The 19,601-nt window shown below is 53.8% G+C and overlaps 1 protein-coding gene and 1 long non-coding RNA gene across 5 annotated transcripts in view; one reads left to right on the top strand and one right to left on the bottom strand.

The window, feature by feature from the left end:
* RASGEF1A (RasGEF domain family member 1A) overlaps positions 1-13,030 on the top strand; it is a 91,118-nt gene extending 78,088 nt beyond the window's left edge. For all 3 annotated transcript variants that reach the window (XM_027530316.1, XM_027530315.1, XM_027530313.1), the window contains 12 exons: positions 2,388-2,588; positions 4,895-5,017; positions 6,988-7,125; positions 7,454-7,675; positions 8,164-8,238; positions 8,554-8,646; positions 9,080-9,182; positions 9,267-9,346; positions 9,980-10,171; positions 10,500-10,623; positions 11,033-11,105; positions 11,338-13,030. In XM_027530316.1, coding sequence (XP_027386117.1) covers positions 2,394-2,588; positions 4,895-5,017; positions 6,988-7,125; positions 7,454-7,675; positions 8,164-8,238; positions 8,554-8,646; positions 9,080-9,182; positions 9,267-9,346; positions 9,980-10,171; positions 10,500-10,623; positions 11,033-11,105; positions 11,338-11,362 — 1,443 coding nt within the window. In that variant the 5' untranslated portion in view covers positions 2,388-2,393 and the 3' untranslated portion in view covers positions 11,363-13,030. The remainder of the gene's footprint in view (positions 1-2,387; positions 2,589-4,894; positions 5,018-6,987; positions 7,126-7,453; positions 7,676-8,163; positions 8,239-8,553; positions 8,647-9,079; positions 9,183-9,266; positions 9,347-9,979; positions 10,172-10,499; positions 10,624-11,032; positions 11,106-11,337) is intronic.
* Positions 9,344-19,329, bottom strand: LOC113885173. Of its 2 annotated transcripts, XR_003509164.1 has the most exons (4): positions 17,290-19,329; positions 14,138-14,297; positions 10,992-13,459; positions 9,344-9,531 (listed from the first exon to the last, which is right to left on the bottom strand). It is a non-coding gene; the product is annotated as an uncharacterized LOC113885173 (long non-coding RNA). The 2 variants fall into 2 exon arrangements; XR_003509163.1 differs by lacking the exon at positions 17,290-19,329 and having other exon boundaries at positions 14,138-14,401.
* Positions 19,330-19,601: the final 272 nt, after the last annotated feature.

The raw sequence follows: 19,601 nt of genomic DNA, 5'->3' as shown, positions 1-19,601 counted from the left end.
GGCATCGGGTGGGGACTGTGCAAGTTAGCAGAGGGTATCAGCGTGCTCCCTCCATAGCACCTCCTGACCAGAGCAGCCTACTCCCTCCACAGGTGAGGGGCCTGGGGCTCCAAAAACACCATCTCTGATGACTGAGAAGCTTGGGGTCAGGATGTCCAGCTGACCACAGTTACCAGTCTCAGGTCACCTTTTGAACCCAGAACTGTGTGATTGTGGGAAAGTCACCCCACAGCGATGGCCCCTCAGCTGAAGCTCTGGGGTCCAGGTCCCCTCCGGAGCTAGTGACAGCAGCAGAGCAGCCACTAGGGCGTCCACTGTTTCCTCCCCCAAATGATTCCTGAGTGTGGCTACGGGCTGGGCTCCAGCCAGACAGGAAGACGTTGAGGTGGGTGATCAGGCACTTCTCGCCTTGTGGGTCGGCAGTCCAGGGATTAACCCAGGGGAGCTTCCTAGAGGTGGTGGCACCTAGGCTGGACTTGGAAATCCTAGGGTTTCCTCAGTTGAGTTCCTTCTTGTGGAGCCTCTCATTCATTATCTGAAAGATGAAGAGTTTGTCCGAGTCAGTGATTATTTGACTTGAGTGGTAAAGAAGACCCAACCCAAATTTTTGACCCAGTGTGGCCTGGGAATGTTCATTTTAACATGGGTTGCACTGTTAAAGAATGGGTTGCATGGGAGTGTGCTGTGAGTCTGAACCCATGGAGCAAGGGCGGCATGGAGCCTGGGGGGACAGGCTTGGCACTGTCCTGGCCTTGGCCCCGGGGACTTCCCTTGAGCACTTGCCCTCATCTCAAAGGATGTTCTGCGAATTCTAAGGTGACCTCCAGGCGTTTGGCAGGGAAGCCAGTGTCGTTTGACCCAGGGCCCCTTTCACCCTGGTGTGAGGCTCGGCTTATGTGCTGTGGGGCGGGAGCGGGTGCTGCTGGTAAAGCCTTTGGAGGGGTCCTTTGTGGCAGTAAAGTAATTGTGGCTGCTGTTTGCTCTGCACGGTGGGGAAGCTGAGGCCGGAAGGGCTCCAGGGCTGGCCCTGGTCCCAATGAGAGAGCAGACCAGGTCCGGTTGAAGGCGTCGTCCCTGGCAGGTTGGCCCTGGGGGCTCTTTCTGCTTCCCAGGGCTTGGAGAGGTCAGTGTGGCTGCCTGGGGAGCTGGGCGTGGGGTGGTAGCCCCTGCCTGCTGGTGACCCGAGAGGGTGAGACCTGGCTACAGTCCCCGCAGAGGCAGGAAGGGCCAGCTCCTCCACCCCTGCTTCAGTCTCCCTGTCCTGCCTGGGGGGACTAGCCCAGCGGGTGGGGTAGGCCCCCTCCACCTGTCCAGGAAGTAGGAAGGAAAGTGTACCCTCGGGCGCTGGCTCCCGAGCCTCGGGCTGGCAGGTGTGTACCCGCTGACACCGCAGAATCAGCTGCCTGGGCAGAGAGGAAACTGAGGCACAGAGGGCTGCAGAGTGTCCCAGGCCTCAGGAGAGCCTCCAGCAGAGCCTGGCTGCCGTGCGAGGGGGGACCCTCAACCTGTCACACTGAACCCCAGACTGCTGCCCAACACCCGCGTCTAACAGGCATTTCAGATCCAGCGAGTCCAAAGCAAGTTCCAGGTCTTTCCCCAGACCCCACCCTCAGAGCCCTCCCCCATGCCGGTCAGTGGCTCAGGTCAAAGACCAGCCATCCCAGTGTCCAGAGCCGACCCTGCCCCACTCCTCTGTCACCTGACCTGGGCCATCTCTTCCAGGGTTTTGTTATGGCAAAGCCCAGACCAGTTGGTTTTCAGATCTCTCCCTTGCTGGTCTCCACACGGCGGCCACAGTGACCCTCCCCCCCAGTCAGGTCACTCCTGTGCCCGGAGCGCCCACGCCTCCTGGGTCACTCACTGGCTGTACCCTGGGCCGCCAGTGTGTACGGTCAGGCTGGTCACTCCCCAGACTACTCTCCTGCTGATCCCCTCCCGCGCCCTGGCCTCAGGACCTCGGCACCGGCTACGCCTTGTACCTGGAACATCCCTCTTTTATGCCGGAAGCCGCACAGCTCACGCTCGGTCTGCCTCAGGGCCGCCTCCCTGCGGCTGCCGTGGCCACCCCTACACACTTGGTGTTCCCCTGGTGCTGTTTTTACTTCTTCCCCATGGTTTGTCTTTTCTGCTGGGACGGAACCCCAGGAGGCAGAGCGCTCTGTGTCCAGGTCTCTGGAATGAGGCCTGGTATGCACAGAGCAGATGCTGAGGAAATGTGTATCAGACACCTTGATCGGTGGCTTCAGGGCTGCTGAGGAGCCTGTTCTCTGCCTGCGCTGACATCTGATGACCCCCTCCCGGCCGTGCTGGGGCCCAGGCCCTCCCGGCGGCTGGCCCTCAGGGCGGAGGAGCCTTTGATGTCTGACCGCCCCATTCTTTCCTCCCAGGAAACTATGCCCCAGACGTCCGTGGTCTTCTCCAGCATCCTCGGGCCCAGCTGTAGTGGACAGGGGCAGCCCGGCATGGGGGAGCGAGGCGGTGGGGCCGGCGGCTCTGGGGACCTCATCTTCCAAGATGGACGTCTCATCTCGGGGTCCCTGGAGGCCCTGATGGAGCACCTGGTCCCCACAGTGGACTATTACCCTGACGTGAGTGCCTGTTGCCCGGCGGGGACGGCCACGGAGGGAGGCCGGGCCGGGGAGGGAGGCCGGGTCAGAGTGGATGGAGCCGCGGGGGCGGCGCAGGGCGGCCCGGAGCCCTGCCTTCCCCTCCCCTGCTCCCCCGCCCCGCCCATCTCTGCCCCTGCTGCGCCCAGGCGAGTAGGAGGTGGCCCTGGGGGAGAAGAAGAGGCTCAGGGGCAGGCCGGTGCCGCGGGGTTCCGGGGAGGGTCCAGCCAGCATGGGGCCTGTCTCTGAGCTGGGAAGCTGACTTTGTTCCCGAGCCGCCATGCTTCAGAATGACTTCCGCTCCCGCAGCCTACAGACCTCAGGGCACCTGCCCATGCAGGCAGGGCGGCCCCAGGCCTCCCCGTCACTCCAGATGACGTTGGCACGTTCTTGGAAGCGTGAGAGTGTCCCCTGTCGTGTGTGGCTTCCCTTCTGCTGCCGGTAGTGACCACTCATGGTGGAGTGGGCTTGCTCCTGGCTCCCTCTCCAGGCGCCCCTCCGTCCTGGGGGCCGCGTCACACACGGGGCTGCAAGGGAGAGTGGGGAGCAGCCGCCCCCTCCGCCCTCCAGCTGGGCTTCCCGGCTTCCTGGCCCACCGTCACCTGTCAGGCCGCCTCCCTCCTTCCCGGGGTTCTATCCACACCTCTGTCTGTCCATCCATCCACCCCCCGTCCTCTAGGGGCCCGGCCAGGGCTGCTGTTGGGGGTGCAGGCATGGCAGCCGAGGTTCCCGGCGGCAGAGCCAGGAAGAGGGGACCCTAGGCCGTGAAGAAGCCCGGAGCGGGGCTACAGCCCCCAGGGGCAGGGACCTCCAAGCCCCGTGCTGGTCTGTGCCACAGTGGCCTTGTGTCCACGTGGGGGGAGGCTCCCCTCTCAGCCTGTCCCAGAGGAGCCTCTTCAGCCAGCTCCTCCTGTGTTGTCCCCAAAACACTGTGCTCCAGGGTCCCAGCCTGAGCACCAGGGGAGAGCAAAAGGTGGGTGGTGGCAGAATGGGGTCCCTCTGGTGAGCACCTGGGCTCCCTGCCCTCTCACGCCCCTGCCCTGCAGACCCCTCGGAGACGCCAGCTCCTGCTCTGGGCTCTCCTCTGCCCTTGGCTAAGAGTTCCCAGATGTGGCCGCCAGGCGCCTTTTTTCACATTCAAAGCCTTCTGCTTCCAAGGGGTCCTTGAGGATCTCACGCTGACCAGCTGGGACCCCAGTGTCTGTGTGCTGCACAACCTGGGGACAGGAAGTGGGCAGTTTGGAGTTGTTGGGAGTGGAGGTGGTGGGGGCAGGGGGAGGGTGCTGGTAGAGGATCCCCTGCTACTCCAGGGAAACCCGCCTCTCCCGGTGGCCTCTGAAGGCTGTGTGGGGACCATGAGGGCCTGAGGGTGGAGCCTGGTTCCAGGAGCTGCACACCCAGCACACACGGCCCGGATGGCGTTAGGCTGGAGCAAGGGAGACCTGCTTCTTTGGGCCTAGAGCTGGGGCGGAGGCTCCCGGGCCCCTCAGCCTGCAGCAACCAGGTTGGGGTGGATTACTGTCTGACTAGAGTCCCCGGGAGAGCCCCAAGCAGCCTCCCCACCCCCAAGTCCTCCCTGTCTGCAGGCAGGGGCCTGGCAGAGTCCACATCAGACAAAAGCTTCTGAGAGCCCTGGGTCCTGCTGCCTCTCAGACCATGAGCACCCCGCAGCCTGCACCAAGCCCGGTGACAAGGACATGGACGTGGGACTGGGGGGTCCTGGTGTGGCAGGTGGGGGCGAGGCCCGCAGCTGACTGGTGACGGGGGCTTGCAGCAGTTTCTGATGTGGGATCCTGGGGCCAAGGAGAGCCTGCCCTGCCCCACAGATGAGACCCCCATGTACCCCCCACCACCCAGGCCCTGCCTCACTGGCCACTGAGCATCTGGCACAGAGCAAGCTTGGCGCCTGGCCCAGGGAGCACTGTGGCCTGGGCAGCAGGCCCTCCCAGGCCCGGAGGGTCCCCCCAACATGTACTTTCGGATTTAGTTCCCAGCGTGGGGTCGGGCAGTGGGTAGGGGAGCCTCCCAGCAGAGTAAGAGCACTGGGAACTGAGCTCGTCAGGGGAGGTGGTGGAGAGCCGCTACCAAGCGGGGTTTCGTCTGTGCCGTGCCTGGTGGGCAGGATTGGGGAGCAGTGAGGAGGAGGAAGGGCATTCAAGGTGAGCTGAGCTACGCAGCTGATGCTGGGTCTGGGGGGTGGCTGGGCCAGGGGGCAGGGTCGGCCGCGCCACCCCTGGGGGCCACACCGGGCCTGACTCCCTCGTCACTCTCTCCATCTCTGTCTTCAGAGGACGTACATCTTCACGTTTCTCCTGAGCTCCCGGGTCTTCATCCCCCCTCATGACCTGCTGGCCCGCGTGGGGCAGCTCTGCGTGGAGCAGAGGCAGCAGCTGGAGGCTGGGTCCGAGAAGGTAAAGCAAGCTCCTGACCGTGCCCATCTTGCTCGTGCTTGGGCAAGAAGCTGGCTCAGGATGGGGCCTGGCTGAGCTGGCCAGGGCCCCTTCCTGTTGGGGGCAAGTCTGCTTGTCTGGCCTCCTGGCATCGCTGGAGTTGGGCTCCCTGGGGGTCTGCAGGGGCGCACGTGGAGCACACTCCCAGGGTGCTGGAGGGACTGTCGCTGGTGGGTGCCCACGCCCCTCCCGGTGGAGGACCACAGTGGACGGCTCTCCTGCTCCAGAGGGAGAGTCCGGCTACAGCTGGTGGAGAAGGCTGGGTCACCTTCTGGGTCACTGCCCCTGCTAAGGAGGGTAGGGTGCGGCACCCTCAGGCTGGAGTTTGCAGTGACTCAGATAGGGTTATCTGTCACTGTCATGTCTTCTGACTGAGTCAGGCTTTGGGTGGTCAGGATGGTTAAGAAATCACAGCTTATCCCTGAGGTCCTGGGGCAGAGGCTGGGGTGTGGATTTCAGAAGCCCAGGGTCTGGTACAGAAGCAGAGGTGGCAGGCAGACTGGCAAAAAGCCGGCAGGGCCTGTTCCCAGTGACCTGTCCCTCCACCTGGCCGGGCCTTCTGCCACCAGAGGTTTGCAGCGAAGGCTCTTCCGAGTCTCCCCTCGGGGTTGCTGGGCTGGGAGGAGGACGGGCACCTACTGCAGCCTGGGGACCAGGAAGGGCTCCTGAAGGCATGGGTGGAAAACAGCCAGAACAGGGTGAGTGGGAGATGGAATCTGATGTTGAGGGTCAGCGAGGGGTCAGTAGAGGCCTGAGAGGAGCCTGGGGTGAGCCCACCAGCCTTGTCTGGGGTGATGTGCAGGGCGGGGCCTCTGAGGAGGGAACGCAGGCCTCCTGTTCCTGCTGAGTGTGGGTGCAGCGGGCACCTGGGGGTTCTAAGCAGGGTCTCCTGAGGTGCCATGACTGCTGTGTGTGGCTGGGGGAGGAGGCTCTGAAGGGCATGGGAGTCACCACCAGGGCATGGGCAGGGGGCGAGAGTGGAATCAGTGGGCTAAATAAGGCCGGCGTGGGTGGACAGGGACAGGCAGGTGTAGGGGTGGGCAGTGGGGTCATGAGGGGGCCAGGCCCCGAGGGCAGGCGAGGCCAGGATGGTCCAGGTAGGCACAGGGAGCTGGTCAGGGGCAGGCAGGAGCCAAGGTGGGCCCAGGAAGGGTTTGGTGAACCTGAGCGGGGCTGGGTACCACGCATCCCGTACCCACTTCTTGAGCTGTGTATGCGTGTGGACCTGGGGAGAGGACGCCTGGGGTGTCTGCAGTCCTTCCTGGCACTTGCCAACCTGCTTTTCACTGAGAGAAGGCAGTTTCTTGCTTAACATTCGTGATTCTGCTTGGTTTTCATCATTTTTTAAAAAATTATTTTGTATTTTTGGCTGTGCTGGACCTTCATTGCTGTGAGGTTCGTTCTTTCCGTTACGGCGCATGCGGGCTACTCTCTAGCTGTAGCGTGCGGGCTTCTCGCGGTGGTGGCTCCTCCTGTCGCGGAGCACGGCTCCAGGGTGTGTGGGCTCAATAGTTGTGGCTCCCAGGCTCTGGAGAACAGGCCCAGGAGTTGTGGTGCACGGGCTTAGCCGCTCCGTGGCATGTGGGATCTTCCTGGATCAGGGATCGAACCTGTGTCTTCTCCACTGGTAGGTCAGTTCTTTACCACTGAGCCATCAGGGAGGCCCTTCATTGTGTTTTTTATGGGTAACTTCTAATTACAGCAAATGAAACTAGTTTTCTGTGTCATGGTGGTCCTTTGAAAATGAATTTAAGTGGAGAGAGCTGGTGTCAGGGGAATGGGAAGTGAAGTGGAGAAAGACAGAACCACAGGTGGACGAAGGCAGCGGGGGTCTGCCCCTACCCGGTAGCCCAGTGTCGGGGCAGGGGATGCAGGTCCTGTGGGGATGGGTGGGGGGAGCCACAGACCTCACTTTACCCGCCCTGACCCAGGCCAAGCTGAAGTCCTTCTCAGCCAAGATCGTGCAGCTGCTTAAGGAGTGGACGGAGGCCTTCCCCTTTGACTTCCAGGACGAGAAGGCCATGGCTGAGTTGAAGGCCATCACCCATCGGGTTACCCAGTGTGATGAGGTGAGGTCTCTCTCAGACCCTGGCAGGGTGCCTTGTCTGGGGGAGCTTTCTACGTGGTCCCCTCGGCAGTCACTCTCCTGGAGAGGGCTGCCGGGCCGCCCCATTTGCCTCACCCCCACGGGGGCAGCTCAGCTGGCCAGCAACACACAGGCCTGCCCTCGGCATCCTCTGCACATGAACACCCTGTGGCTAGAGTGGGAATGGCCCAGGCCCCCTCCTCCTGCCCTGTGGGTGGGTGCCTAGTGAGAGGTAGGTCCCCAGAGATGAGCTGGGTACCTCCAGGGGGTCCCTCCAGCCCACAAGTACCTTCTCCACCCCCACCCCTCAGGAGAACGGCACTGTGAAGAAGGCCATCTCCCAGATGACGCAGAGCCTGCTGCTGTCCCTGGCTGCCCGGAGCCAGCTTCAGGAGCTGCGGGAGAAGCTCCGCTCACCGGCCATGGACAAAGGGCCCGTCCTCAAGGCCAAGCCTCCAGCTGCTCAGAAGGACATCCTGGGTGTGTGCTGCGACCCCCTGGTGCTGGCCCAGCAGCTGACACATATCGAGCTGGTTAGTGTGGTGAACACCCTTCCAGTGCATGGCTGGGGGGGTGGCATTCAGATGCTCATCCTCTCACCACTCCCACAGGGTGCGGCAGGGTCTCCCCTGCTGGTCAGACTGGGGTGTCAGGGGGAAGCCCGCACGGCAGCTTTGACCACTGCCTCTGGCAGGTGTCTACTTGAGCAGCTGGTTGCCCGGATCACGGCAGCCCCGTGTTCATGGCAGGGGCTTCCAGGGGCAGAACTCCTCCCACCAGCTCTGGTCCCCTAGTCCTGCCTGCGCCCTGGGCTGGGCAGGTACCCTGCATGTAGCAGCCGTGGCCCTGAGGCTTCTGCACACAATCCTGTCCCCCTGCTCCCAGGGGCGCCTTCCAGACCCATGGGGTACTTCTAGGGGGCCTGTCCACTGGGCACTCTGATCGAGGAAGGGCCGTGGCTGTGGTGCCTGCCCAGGCAGATATGGTCACCCCTCCTGTGCTGTCTCCCTGTTCCCCCCAGGAGAGAGTCAGCAGCATCCACCCTGAAGACTTGATGCAGATTGTCAGCCACATGGACTCCCGGGACAAGCACAGGGTGAGGGCAGAGGGTGCTCTGGAGGGGGGCTCACAACTGATGCTCCTGGGTCTGGTCTCCTAGCACCTGCTCCAGGGGTGGACGACGGCCATGCAGGGTGATGTATGCTGGGCGGGGGGTGGTGTTCCCAGAGGCCTCCAAGCTGATCCCTGCAGGGCTTGGGGGGATCCCCTGGGGCCCGTCCAGCAGCCCCACTCCCCTCCCCTCCCCGCTTTCACAGTCTCCTCTCCCGGGTCCTTGGTTCTGGGGGTGGGGGTGGAGCAGCACCCACTGGCAGGGTCCTTGGGCTCCCCCTGACCTGCCTTGTCCCCACAGTGCCGAGGGGACATGACCAAGACGTACAGCCTGGAGGCCTACGACAACTGGTTCAACTGCCTCAGCATGCTGGTGGCCACCGAGGTGTGCCGGGTGAGTGCTGCATGGCGGCCCCGGTGGGGCGCAGTCTCCTCCTGACCCCACCGTGTCCCCTGAAGCTCTGCCTCCCCTTTCCCGCAGAGGATGAAACTTTCTAAGTGCAGACAGGAAACTTTTATTGCTGGGGCCTTTGAAGTACCCCACCCCCGCCCCAAAGTGATGACTTAAATTACAACAGTGACCCACTGTGGAAGCACCCTGACGTGCCCAGCATGGTCCCCTCTGCCTGCCCTCCCCTCCCGCCCCTTGGCCCAGCATCAAACCACCACGGCCTCATCTCCTGCCTTTGCAGCCTGGGCATGTCCCCTCACCTGGTCCCACAGCTCTGTGGGACAGGCAGCTCCCCATCAGGCTGCCCTTCGGGGGCTGGGGCTGGAGGGGACAACCCCCAGTGGGGCCCAAGCTGAGTGGTCTGGCTGCCCTCCAGGTAGTGAAGAAGAAGCACCGGACCCGCATGCTGGAGTTCTTCATTGACGTGGCCCGAGAGTGCTTCAACATCGGCAACTTCAACTCCATGATGGCCATCATCTGTGAGTGTGCGGCCCCCGGGGTCCCCCTCCGGTGCTGCGGGGCCCGCCTCCCCCCGCCCTCACCCTGCCTGTCACCCCCCGCAGCTGGCATGAACCTCAGTCCTGTGGCGAGGCTGAAGAAAACGTGGTCCAAGGTTAAGACAGCAAAGTTCGACGTCTTGGAGGTAGGCGTCAGCCTCAGGAGGGGGCTCCCATCGTGCTTTGGCCCCTGTGAAGACGTGCTGCCCTGAGTGCCGTCTGGTGTCGGGCGTGTCAGCAGGCCTGGCTGCACTGCCCCTGGGAGGCGGGCGGCCCACGCATCCTTGGCTTCGGGACTTCAGTCAGAACTGGCACTGCCTAAAGCAGAATTCTGGGGAGAGATTGGTAGGGGTTTGGCAAAGGCAGGCCGATAGCCCCAGGCTGGGCAAGGTTGACCAAGCAGAGACTGGCCTGTTCCCTGAAGTCCTGGGTCGTCTGGGTGGCCCAGGGGCTGGCCAGTGAGTGTGCAGCTGGTCAGGTTTGGGGCTGTGGGCCTCTGTGAAAGGGCAGAGGAAGGTTTTGAAGGTTAAGACGCATACTCAGGAGGCATAGAAGAGGTGTGAGCGAGCTGCTGAGACCTCTCCAGCTCTTCCTGTGATGCTCGGACCCTAACCCAAAGGCCTAGCCTGGCGCACAGCCGGGACCCTCTGCACTTCCCCCGCTGTGCTCACTCCTGGAAACAAGGGGCTGCCCAGAGCTGGTTCCTGCAGAGGGTGTCCTGAGCAGGTCTGAGGGCTGTGGAGGTACAGTGCCCACCACGTCCTCCCGTCTGCCCACAGCACCACATGGACCCGTCCAGCAATTTCTGCAACTACCGGACAGCCCTGCAGGGGGCCACGCAGAGGTCCCAGACAGCCAACAGCAGCCGGGAGAAGATCGTCATCCCCGTGTTCAACCTTTTCGTCAAGGACATCTACTTCCTGCACAAAATCCACACCAACCACCTGCCCAATGGACACATTAACTTCAAGGTTAGCTCAGTCCCGTGCCCTGTCCCTACCCAGGGAGGGTCATGGCTACCAAGTGACCTCCAGGTGTGTGGTGGCCCTAGCTCTGGGTGGGTGATCTGGTTACATAGCTAGGAGACACAGGCTCCTGGGGAGTGAGGTCAGGGTGTGTTCTGGTTGGTGGTGCTGTGCTGTGTGGGGGGGCCCTTCTGGGGTCCGAGTTGGCTCTGTAGGGCTACCATCCTGTCTCACTGGGACCAAGAGGGTGAGCAGCAGACTGAAAGCAGAGCCTACGTCCCCTTCCCTAACCAAGGTTTTCAAGCTTAAGGTGCCAAATCTTCTGACCCTTCAGAAATTTTGGGAGATCTCCAGGCAGATCCATGAGTTCATGACATGGACACAGGTGGAGTGTCCCTTTGAGAAGGACAAGAAGATTCAGAGTTATCTGCTGACGGCTCCAATCTACAGCGAAGAAGGTGAGCGCCCCCCGCCCCCGCCGCCCAGGCACACACTGTAAAAGTCACTCTGACTTGTGGTTATTCCCATGCTACGCTGGGGAAGCTCAGCTCTCAGGGGTGAGTGCATGAGGGTGGGATGCGAGCGGATGGGAGATGAAGGACAAGAAGAGATCGGGCTCCTGAGAGCCAGGATGGGGCTGGGTCAGTGCTGCGGAACCAGAGAAATCTTCGAGTCCCCAGGAAACTGGAGCCCCACACAGCAGACCCCTGGGGACCATTCTGGGCCAGATGTCACTGCCTGCTTGGTCTGGGAGTTCCTTCCTGGGCCTCACTCCACCCTGGAAGGGAGGGTTTGAGAAGGGTATGTGTGTCAGGCGCAGACTGACCGTGTGTGGACATGGCTTCTGAGGGTCTTCTTGTCTCTCAGCTCTCTTCATCGCCTCCTTTGAAAGTGAAGGTCCAGAAAACCACATGGAAAAGGACAGCTGGAAGACCCTCAGGTAGGAGAACTCCAGGAGCAGTCTCGTGACCCGACCAACCCCCATGCCCGAGTCTACAAGGAAGGGAAAGGATGAGGTGGGGGAGCATCCCTGAGGACCTGGGGTTTGAACTCCCCTGATCCTCCCTCCATGGCCGGTTCCTGGCAGCCAGACCTCCCCTAGTTGCACAGGCCCGCCCGGGGGAAGGGCTCGTGACCGCCTGACCATTTCCCCATTCCCTGCCCACCTTTAGGACCACTCTCCTTAACAGAGCCTGAAGGCACGGATGCGGCCTGCAGATGCTGGATGAAGCACACTTATGTACTGAGTTTTAATCTTGATTGATATGGGTTGAGATGAGGAGGCCTCACTGGTTGGGGTCCATTTTGTACATAACTTTTATGAAGAAAAAAATAATTATTTCATGCATCAACCTTTGGCACTTAACAAAGTTCTTTTGTTTACTTTAACAGGGCAGGGCCCTGCTTTGGGGAGGGGTGGGGAAAGAGTATCATGGGAGATGGTGTCCATGATAACATCTTATTCTAATGAAATGTAGATTTTTATTTTCTACTTTTGATTATTAACATCTTACAAAAAAAAAAATATTTAAAAAAACCCAACCAAAACCAACGTGAGCCCTGCCTCCTTTCCAGCCAGTGTCTCTGATGTCGGGGTTAGTGCCTTAGAGGGTACTGAAGGCCAGTCTCGCCCGCAACTAGGCTGCTGGAGGCGCCGGGGAAGTGCTGCCATCAGTGCCCAGGCCTGCGAGGGTCCGGCAGGAAGGGCTCGGGTGGCCAGGGGGGTCTCATTTGCTTATTTCTAGAAGTGCACCTTGAACATGGGCTTTCCAAAGTTTACATTTTCATTTTCCTTTATCAGGGATTTATCGGAGTCAGTGGGGAGGGAAGGGGGAATACCTGGCAGTGTATTTTCTGTTGGAGTATGTCTGGCAAATTACTCAACTACAGAGAAAATCTCAACGTAAGGAGGGGAATCATGGAATTGTCAGTTTTCCAGGCTTAGCCGTAATGAAGTAAAAACACAGTACAGTGAAGGATGGGGACACTCACTGAAAGCCACCTTGAAGTCCAAGTACAAAGTGAAAAGAAGCAACTTACAAATCAGGACCCTCCTTCCCTCTGGGCAGGGGGCTCCCCTAGTGGAACTGAAACCCAAAGTTAGCCAGGCCCGTATCTGCTGGAGCCCATGCACATACAACTGCCCAACGTTTGGACTTGTTTTCCACACCAAGACTCGAGGCGTGCACTCCATTTTCTGTCTGGCTTCCTGGCCGTGGGACCATGACAGCCCTGCTCCCTCCAAGGCCAGAAGTGGGCAGTCCATGCTGACTGTCTCCCTCTTGGCGGGCTTTCATTCCACCCAAGCATACCTGGAACCCTCTCTCCCCGCACATGGCTGGCATTCGCCAGAGCCTCCAGCTGGGAGGCCTGGGTGAGGACGGATCTGTTAGTTGCCAATTCCCAGAACTCCTGGGAGAGCCTGGAGATGTGATCTGCTGCTGACGTCGCCCTCAGCCCCGGGTGGAGCAAGGATATTCACACTGTATTGTCACAGTGGTTTTGCACTTTTCAGATGTTCTAGATAGTACATACTGTATACTGATAGTACATATTGCTTTATGTATTTGAAATAAAGGTTTAAAAGTTGAGAATCTATATTTGGAATACAATGTTAGAACCTTTTTCATCCACGTGTTAAGGAGCTTCCACATCAATGTGCACTTCACTGGGTTATCAGTTCTAGTACCGACCTGCCACAGTGTCTACATTTGCTATTTTGTTTTTCCAATTTGATACATACCCTAACTCTGATGTTTTGGTATTTCGAGATGAACTCTGAGTATAAAGCTGTACCATAATGCAGGATGTCAGCTACTGGTGTGACTGGACGTACTTGCATCAATAAAAGAACATGTTGCTCCCCTTGTTTGCCTGTTCTCTGTGTGCGGCTGTGAGGATGGTGGCTCTGATGCTGGCAGGAGGCACAGGGATGCCTGGCCAGAAGGGAGGATGAGATGCCAGGGCCACCACGGCCTTTCAGAGATGGAACAGGAACTCTCACCTCCACATTCTGACAAAGGGCTTTTCAAATAATGCAAAACAAGAAAAAATTGTACAAGAGTCAGGTTCTATCCTGCTTTCCTTAAAGACAGATCCAGAAGGATATCACTAGCAGCCTTGAATTACGTGGTCGTGTAAGTTCAGGGCCTACCTTCAAGACTGCCAAGGTTCCTTTATTGCAGGGCGGATAGGAACCTTTGGTGTCCATGGGGGCTGGGGGTGTTGGGGTGCGCTGGCTGATGTGCTTCTCCATCGCGGTTCTTCTGTTTCAGTTGGTCGTGTTCAGGAGTGCTAAAGGAGAGAGGGTTGTTGAGGGGCACACAAGAGCTTGTGGAACTGAAGGAAAAGAAGTGAGATGCTGCCTTTGTCTGGATGTCTCACAGCCAACCTGTCAGGTGCCCAGGCTGGACGAGGTCAGCTGCGCAGACCTGACACTGCTCCTCAGAGCCAGCTCATTAAAGAGTGCTGCCTGCAGAAAACTTTCTGTGCTGGGGGGGGGGGGGGGGGGGCGGTGCTGAGAGGGGATAGAGTTAGCTCAGCCCATTAAAGAGTGCTGCCCGCAGAAACCTTTCTGTACTGAAGGAGCTGCTGTGCTGCGTCATCATCCACCAGTATAGTTGGTCACCAGGTATGCTGAGGGACTGGCACCGAAATGTGGCCAGTGCAAGAGGAACAGAACTCTGACTTATTTACATTTAAATAGCTAGTGGCCACTGTACTGGAGAGAGGCAAGGCCTGGCGGACCTCGTCACCTGCTGCCCCTCCAAGTGCCTTGTGGAATAGACAGCATGCGATAGGGGCTTGGGTGTTTGTGGAGCAAATGAGGACCCCTGTAAGGATTCCTAAGTGAGTTTTGGATCAATGAAAACACTTTTTAGGTCTTTCCACTCAATGGCATCCTTACTTTCTTGGTATAGTTAGTCTTGGAAGTTACTACATACCTCACCTGAAGGAGGAGCTGCACCTCACCTGGTCTGCATCTTGGAGCTTGAACTGGGAGTGGGAGGCGAGCTGGCTCGGTAAGCCACGGCACTGTCCTTCACACATGGGGTGGTGCCCTCCAGGTAGTGCTTCTCAGGGTGTTGGTCCCCACCCAGCAGGAGCAACAATGGGAGACTCAGGTGTGGATCTACAGCAACAATGTTAAGGGAATAATGTTGTCAGGAATAAAAGAAAATATCCATCAACAGATGCATAAAGAAGTTGTGGTACATATATACAATGGAATATTACTTAGCCGTAAAAAGGAACAATATTGGGTCATTTGTAGTTAGTTATGTGGATGAACCTAGAGTCTGTCATACAGAGTGAAGTCAGTCAGAAAAAGAAATATTGTATATTAACACATATATATGGAATCTAGAAAAATGGTACTGATGGGCACATTTGCAAGTCTGACAGAGAACAGCTGTGTGGGACGACTTGAGAGAGTAGCACTGACATGTATACACTGCCTTGTGTCTAACAGACAGCTCGCAGGAAGCGACTGTGTAGCACAGGGAGAGAGCTCAGTGCTCTGTGAGGACCTGGAGGGCTGGTGTGGGGGTGGGCAGGAGGGAGGCGAAAGGAGGAGGGGATACACGTATACATATAGCTGACTCATTCTGTTGTACAGCAAAAACAATGACACAACATTATAAAGCAATTATCCAATTAGGGCTTCCCTGGTGACTCAGTGGTAAAGAATCTGCCTGCCAATGCAGGAGACACAGGTTCAATCCCTAGTCTAGAAAAATCCCCTGGAGAAGGAATTGGCAGCCCACTCCAGTATCCTTGCCTAGGAAATCCCATGGACAGAGAAGCTTGCTTCCAAGAGTCGCAGAGTCGGACATGACTTAGCAACTGACAACAACAAATCCTCCATTTAAAAAATTTTAAAAATGGGAGAAAAAAGAATATAAGAGAGTTAAGCACCTGCCCTTTTCTGACAGCATGAAAGACTTAAATGCTTCAGTTCAGTTCAGTCACTCAGTTGTGTCTGACTCTTTGCAACCACATAGACTGCAGCACGCCAGGCCTCCTTGTCCATCACCAACTCCCGGAGTTCACTCAAACTCACGTCCATTGAGTTGTGATGCCATCCAACCATCTCATCCTCCGTCGTACCCTTCTCCTCCAACCTTCAATCTTTCTGAGCATTAGGGTCTTTTCAAATGAGTCAGTTCTTTGCATCAGGTGGCCAAAGTATTGGGAGTTTCAGCTTCAGCATCAGTCCTTCCACAGACTATTCAGGACTGATTTCCTTTAGGATGGACTGGTTGGATATCCTGGCTGTCCAAGGGACTCTCAAGAGTCTTCTCCAACACCACAGTTCAAAAGCATCAATTCTTCTGCGCTCAGCTTTCTTTATAGTCTAACTCTCATATCCATACATGACTACTGGAAAAACCATAGCTTTGACTAGACAGACCTTTGTTGGCAAAGTAATGTCTCTGTGCTTTTCAATATGCTGTCTAGGTTGGTCATAACTTTTCTTCCAAGGAGCAAGTGTCTTTTAATTTCATGGCTGTAATCACCATCTGCAGTGATTTTGGAGTCCAAGAAAAAATCTGTCACTGTTTCCACCGTTTCCCCGTCTATTTGCCATGAAGTGATGGGACTGGATGCCATGATCTTCGTTTTCTGAATGTTGATCTTTAAGCCAGCTTTTTCACTCTCCTCTTACACCCTCCTCAAGAGGCTCTTTAGTTTTTCTTTGCTTTCTGCTATAAGGGTGGTATCATCTGCGTATCTGAGGTTATTGATATTTCTCCCAGCAATCTTGATTCCAGCTTGTGCTTCATCCAGCCCAGCATTTGTCATGATGTACTCTGCATATATGTTAAAGAAGCAGGGTGACAATATACAGCCTTGACATACTCCTTTCCAAATCTGGAAATAGTCTGTTGTTCCATGTCCAGTTCTAACTGTTGCTTTTTGACATGCATACAGATTTCTCAGGAGGCAGGTTAGGTGGTCTGGTATTCCCATCTCTTTCAGAATTTCCCACAGTTTGTTGTGATCCATACAGTCAAAGGCTTTGGCATAGTTCCAATAAAGCAGAAGTAGATGTTTTTCTGGAACTCTCTTGCTTTTTTGATGATAGCAATTTGATCTCTGGTTCCTCTGCCTTTTCTAACTTCAGCTTGAACATCTAGAGTTCATGGTTCACATACTGTTGAAGCCTGGCTTGGAAAATTTTGAGCATTACTTTGCTAGCGTGTGAGATGAGTGCTTAAATGCTCACCTACTGAAATTGACTGATAAACCTAGGCAAAACTTTAACATCCAAGTAAAGGCAGAAACTCATAGCTTTAATTTTCAGTCCACAAGGGGGTCAGAGAAGAAAGTCCAGAGCCTGCTCTAGAAGGGTCAATAGGAGATCTTAGGCCATAAAGCTGACATATCAAAGAGCCATTCCTCAGCATAACAGTGAACTTGAAATAAAACACTCCTACTCCAATCCCACCAAGATGCTAAGGAAGACTGCCTGTTTTGAACCTCAGCACTCCATGGGAATGGGGAGAATTTACCCCTGATAATTGACAACCACAAACCAGTGAGTTTCACAAAGTTTAACAGCACAAACCACACTGGTCAAAAAAACTTCAAGCTCAGAATTTAGTTTAACATGGCCCTGAACTGGTATTGTCCCTAAGTTACCCAGTGGAAGCAAAAGTTCTGTCTATATTCTAGTTGGAAACGTCTCTCCTTAGCTGTGTCTAATATACCATTAAATCCACCTACTAGATTTAAAAAATTTTCATTTCTAGATGCTCTATTTGGATAAATTCTGTATAAATTACCTACTTATGCAGATGCTCTATTTTTGTCCAAATCTACTTGGACAAAATCCTGGATAAATAACTGGAATGTAACACAGAAAGGCAAAGGTTGGAAAATATGAAACAGAGTTAACATATGTTATTAGAGTTACAGAAGGAAAAAGAATGAGGCAGAGACAATGAAAATGTAATAGCTGAGAATCTTTCAGCTGACAAAAGACAATCCAATTAGCCCAAAGATTCTCAAGCAGGATCAGAAGGGAAAAAAAAAATCTGCATACAGACATATCATAGTGATTCAGAATAGAGATAAAGAAGAGATTTTAAAGACAGCCAGAGGAAAAAAAGGTTGATTACCTTTAATGGCGTGTCAACTGTTAAGCTGATAGCTTATTTCACAACAGAAATAACTGAAGGCAGAAGACAGTGGCATCATACCATCAGTGTGCTGTGGAATTAAAGAATCCTCAGCTAGAGTTGGAACAGGCCAGGAGGGGGAGTTCTCATACCCAGCTACGCATCATCAATTACTCCAAACAGCAAGAAAGGCAGCAAACATTTCCATCACAGGAAGGTGTTGCCTGCTTTATCACCAACCAGGAAGAGAGAAAACTTCTTCTTCTTCAGAGAGTACAGAAGCCCACCAACTAGAATGAACTCCCAGCTTCCTCCATTGAACATTTCGGTTAATACAGTTCCTCCTAATTCCCCATTTTACCATATAGAAGCAAGTTTCCTTTTCTTGTTCTCTGATTTGCCTATGGCCCACTGTAGTTCACTTATTCTGAACTGCAATTCCTCTGGCTATTCCTGAGTAAACTCACTTTTCCTGGTCAAATAGATGAATATATTATTAGAGTTGACCATGCTAAAAAATTTCTCAACCTAGAATTCTAAACCCTTCAAAAATATTTCTTAAATGAGATAAAGATATTTATAAACTAAAATAGAGTCTGGCATAATGCCTTCACCAAAAGAAATTCTAAAGGATGAATCTTGACTCTACTACATGAAAATTATTTCCATATGAATCACAGATCTAAATATGAAACGCAATCAATAAAGCACTTAAAAGAAAACATGAACATTTAATCTTTACTTTGGAGTAGGCAAAGGTTTTTAAAATTGGACACCAAAATCACTAGCCATAAAAGAAAGCAGATAAACTGGACTTTATTACTAACTACTTCTGCTTATTAACAGGTAATATTAAGAGAATGAAGACCAGTCCCCTGCCTGGCAGAAGATATTTGCAAAATATAAATCTGACAAAAGACTCATATCCACAGTACAGAGGTAACTCCTATACATCAATTAAAAAAAAAAAAGCCCATGAAAGAAAAAAGGGCAGAAAAAAGGAATAGGCATTTCACAAATAAGATATTCAAATGGCCAATATGCATCTGAAAAGATACTCAACATCATTTTCCTAATGATAAGCTAAAATAAAAATTAAATAACTGTACACATTCAACAGAAATTAAAGAGTCTGAATTTAAAATGTTGAAAATATTTGTGGGGACGATATGAGGCAACAAGATCTCTCATATGTGGCTGGTAGGGGTTCAGTTATTTGGAAGGACTGAGAAAAATTTGACAACACCTGGTAAGACTATTTAAGAAAAACAAAAAGCACAAATAAACAATATCAAGAATAAAAAGGTTATCATGATTGATCCCATACATATTACACAGATAACAAGAGGAAATGGCAAACAGCTTTGTATGTTTCATCTAAAATTTCAAGTTTATACGTATAAATTCCTAACAAATAGCACCTTACCTAAAATAACTCAATCAAAACTGACTCTAGAAGAAACAGAAAATCTGAACAGTTCTAGAGTCATTAAATAAATTGAGCTCGTGATAAGAGATTTTCCTGTGTAGAAAGGTTCAGGCTCAGGTAGCTTTCAGGAAGTTTTGTCAAATATTCTAAGGAAGAAATAATTACGGTCATACAAAACTTTTCTAGAAACAGAGTACAAAGGAACACCTGTAACTTAATTTATAAGTGAGCAAAACCTTTATAGAAAAGCCCAAGAATGAGAAAGGATGTACAATATATAGGCAATCTTATTCATGAACACAGATGAAAAACACCCGAAAAAAGCACTTATATATACAACACCCGTACACAAATATATACAGATATGCAAACAAATGTTTGTATATGCATGAAAACCGAATCCAGCAATGTGTAAGGATCATACATCAGGACAGATTGGTGTTTACCCCAGGAATGCAAGGGTACTTCAGAAAATTCTATCAATTTAACATATTCAAGATGGAAAAAATCATATAATCATCTCAAAAGATATAGTAAAAACATTTAACAAATGCTTTCAAGCATGATAAAAACTTGCCAAGTGGTAACAGAAGGTAACTTTATTAACTTAATAAAGGGTATTTATTAAAAAAGAATACCATACTTACTGATGACACTGCAAACGTCTCCCTTGAAATCAGAAATACGGGCAGGACGTCCACTGTTACCACTTCCAGTCAACTGCAAAACAAATCCTAACAAGCACAGTTTAAAGCAAGAAAAATATACGGAAACTGAAAAGAAGCAAAACTTCTCTATTACTCATAGATATGTAAGTGTGTAACAGAAAAAATGCCAACTAGAAATACAATATTAGAAGTGCTTGGGACTTCACTGGTGGTCT

Source organism: Bos indicus x Bos taurus, chromosome 28 (assembly GCF_003369695.1).
Source record: "Bos indicus x Bos taurus breed Angus x Brahman F1 hybrid chromosome 28, Bos_hybrid_MaternalHap_v2.0, whole genome shotgun sequence".
Taxonomy (NCBI): domain Eukaryota; kingdom Metazoa; phylum Chordata; class Mammalia; order Artiodactyla; family Bovidae; genus Bos; species Bos indicus x Bos taurus.
Note: the sequence above shows the minus strand (reverse complement) of the source record. Positions and strands in the feature narration are given on the sequence as shown.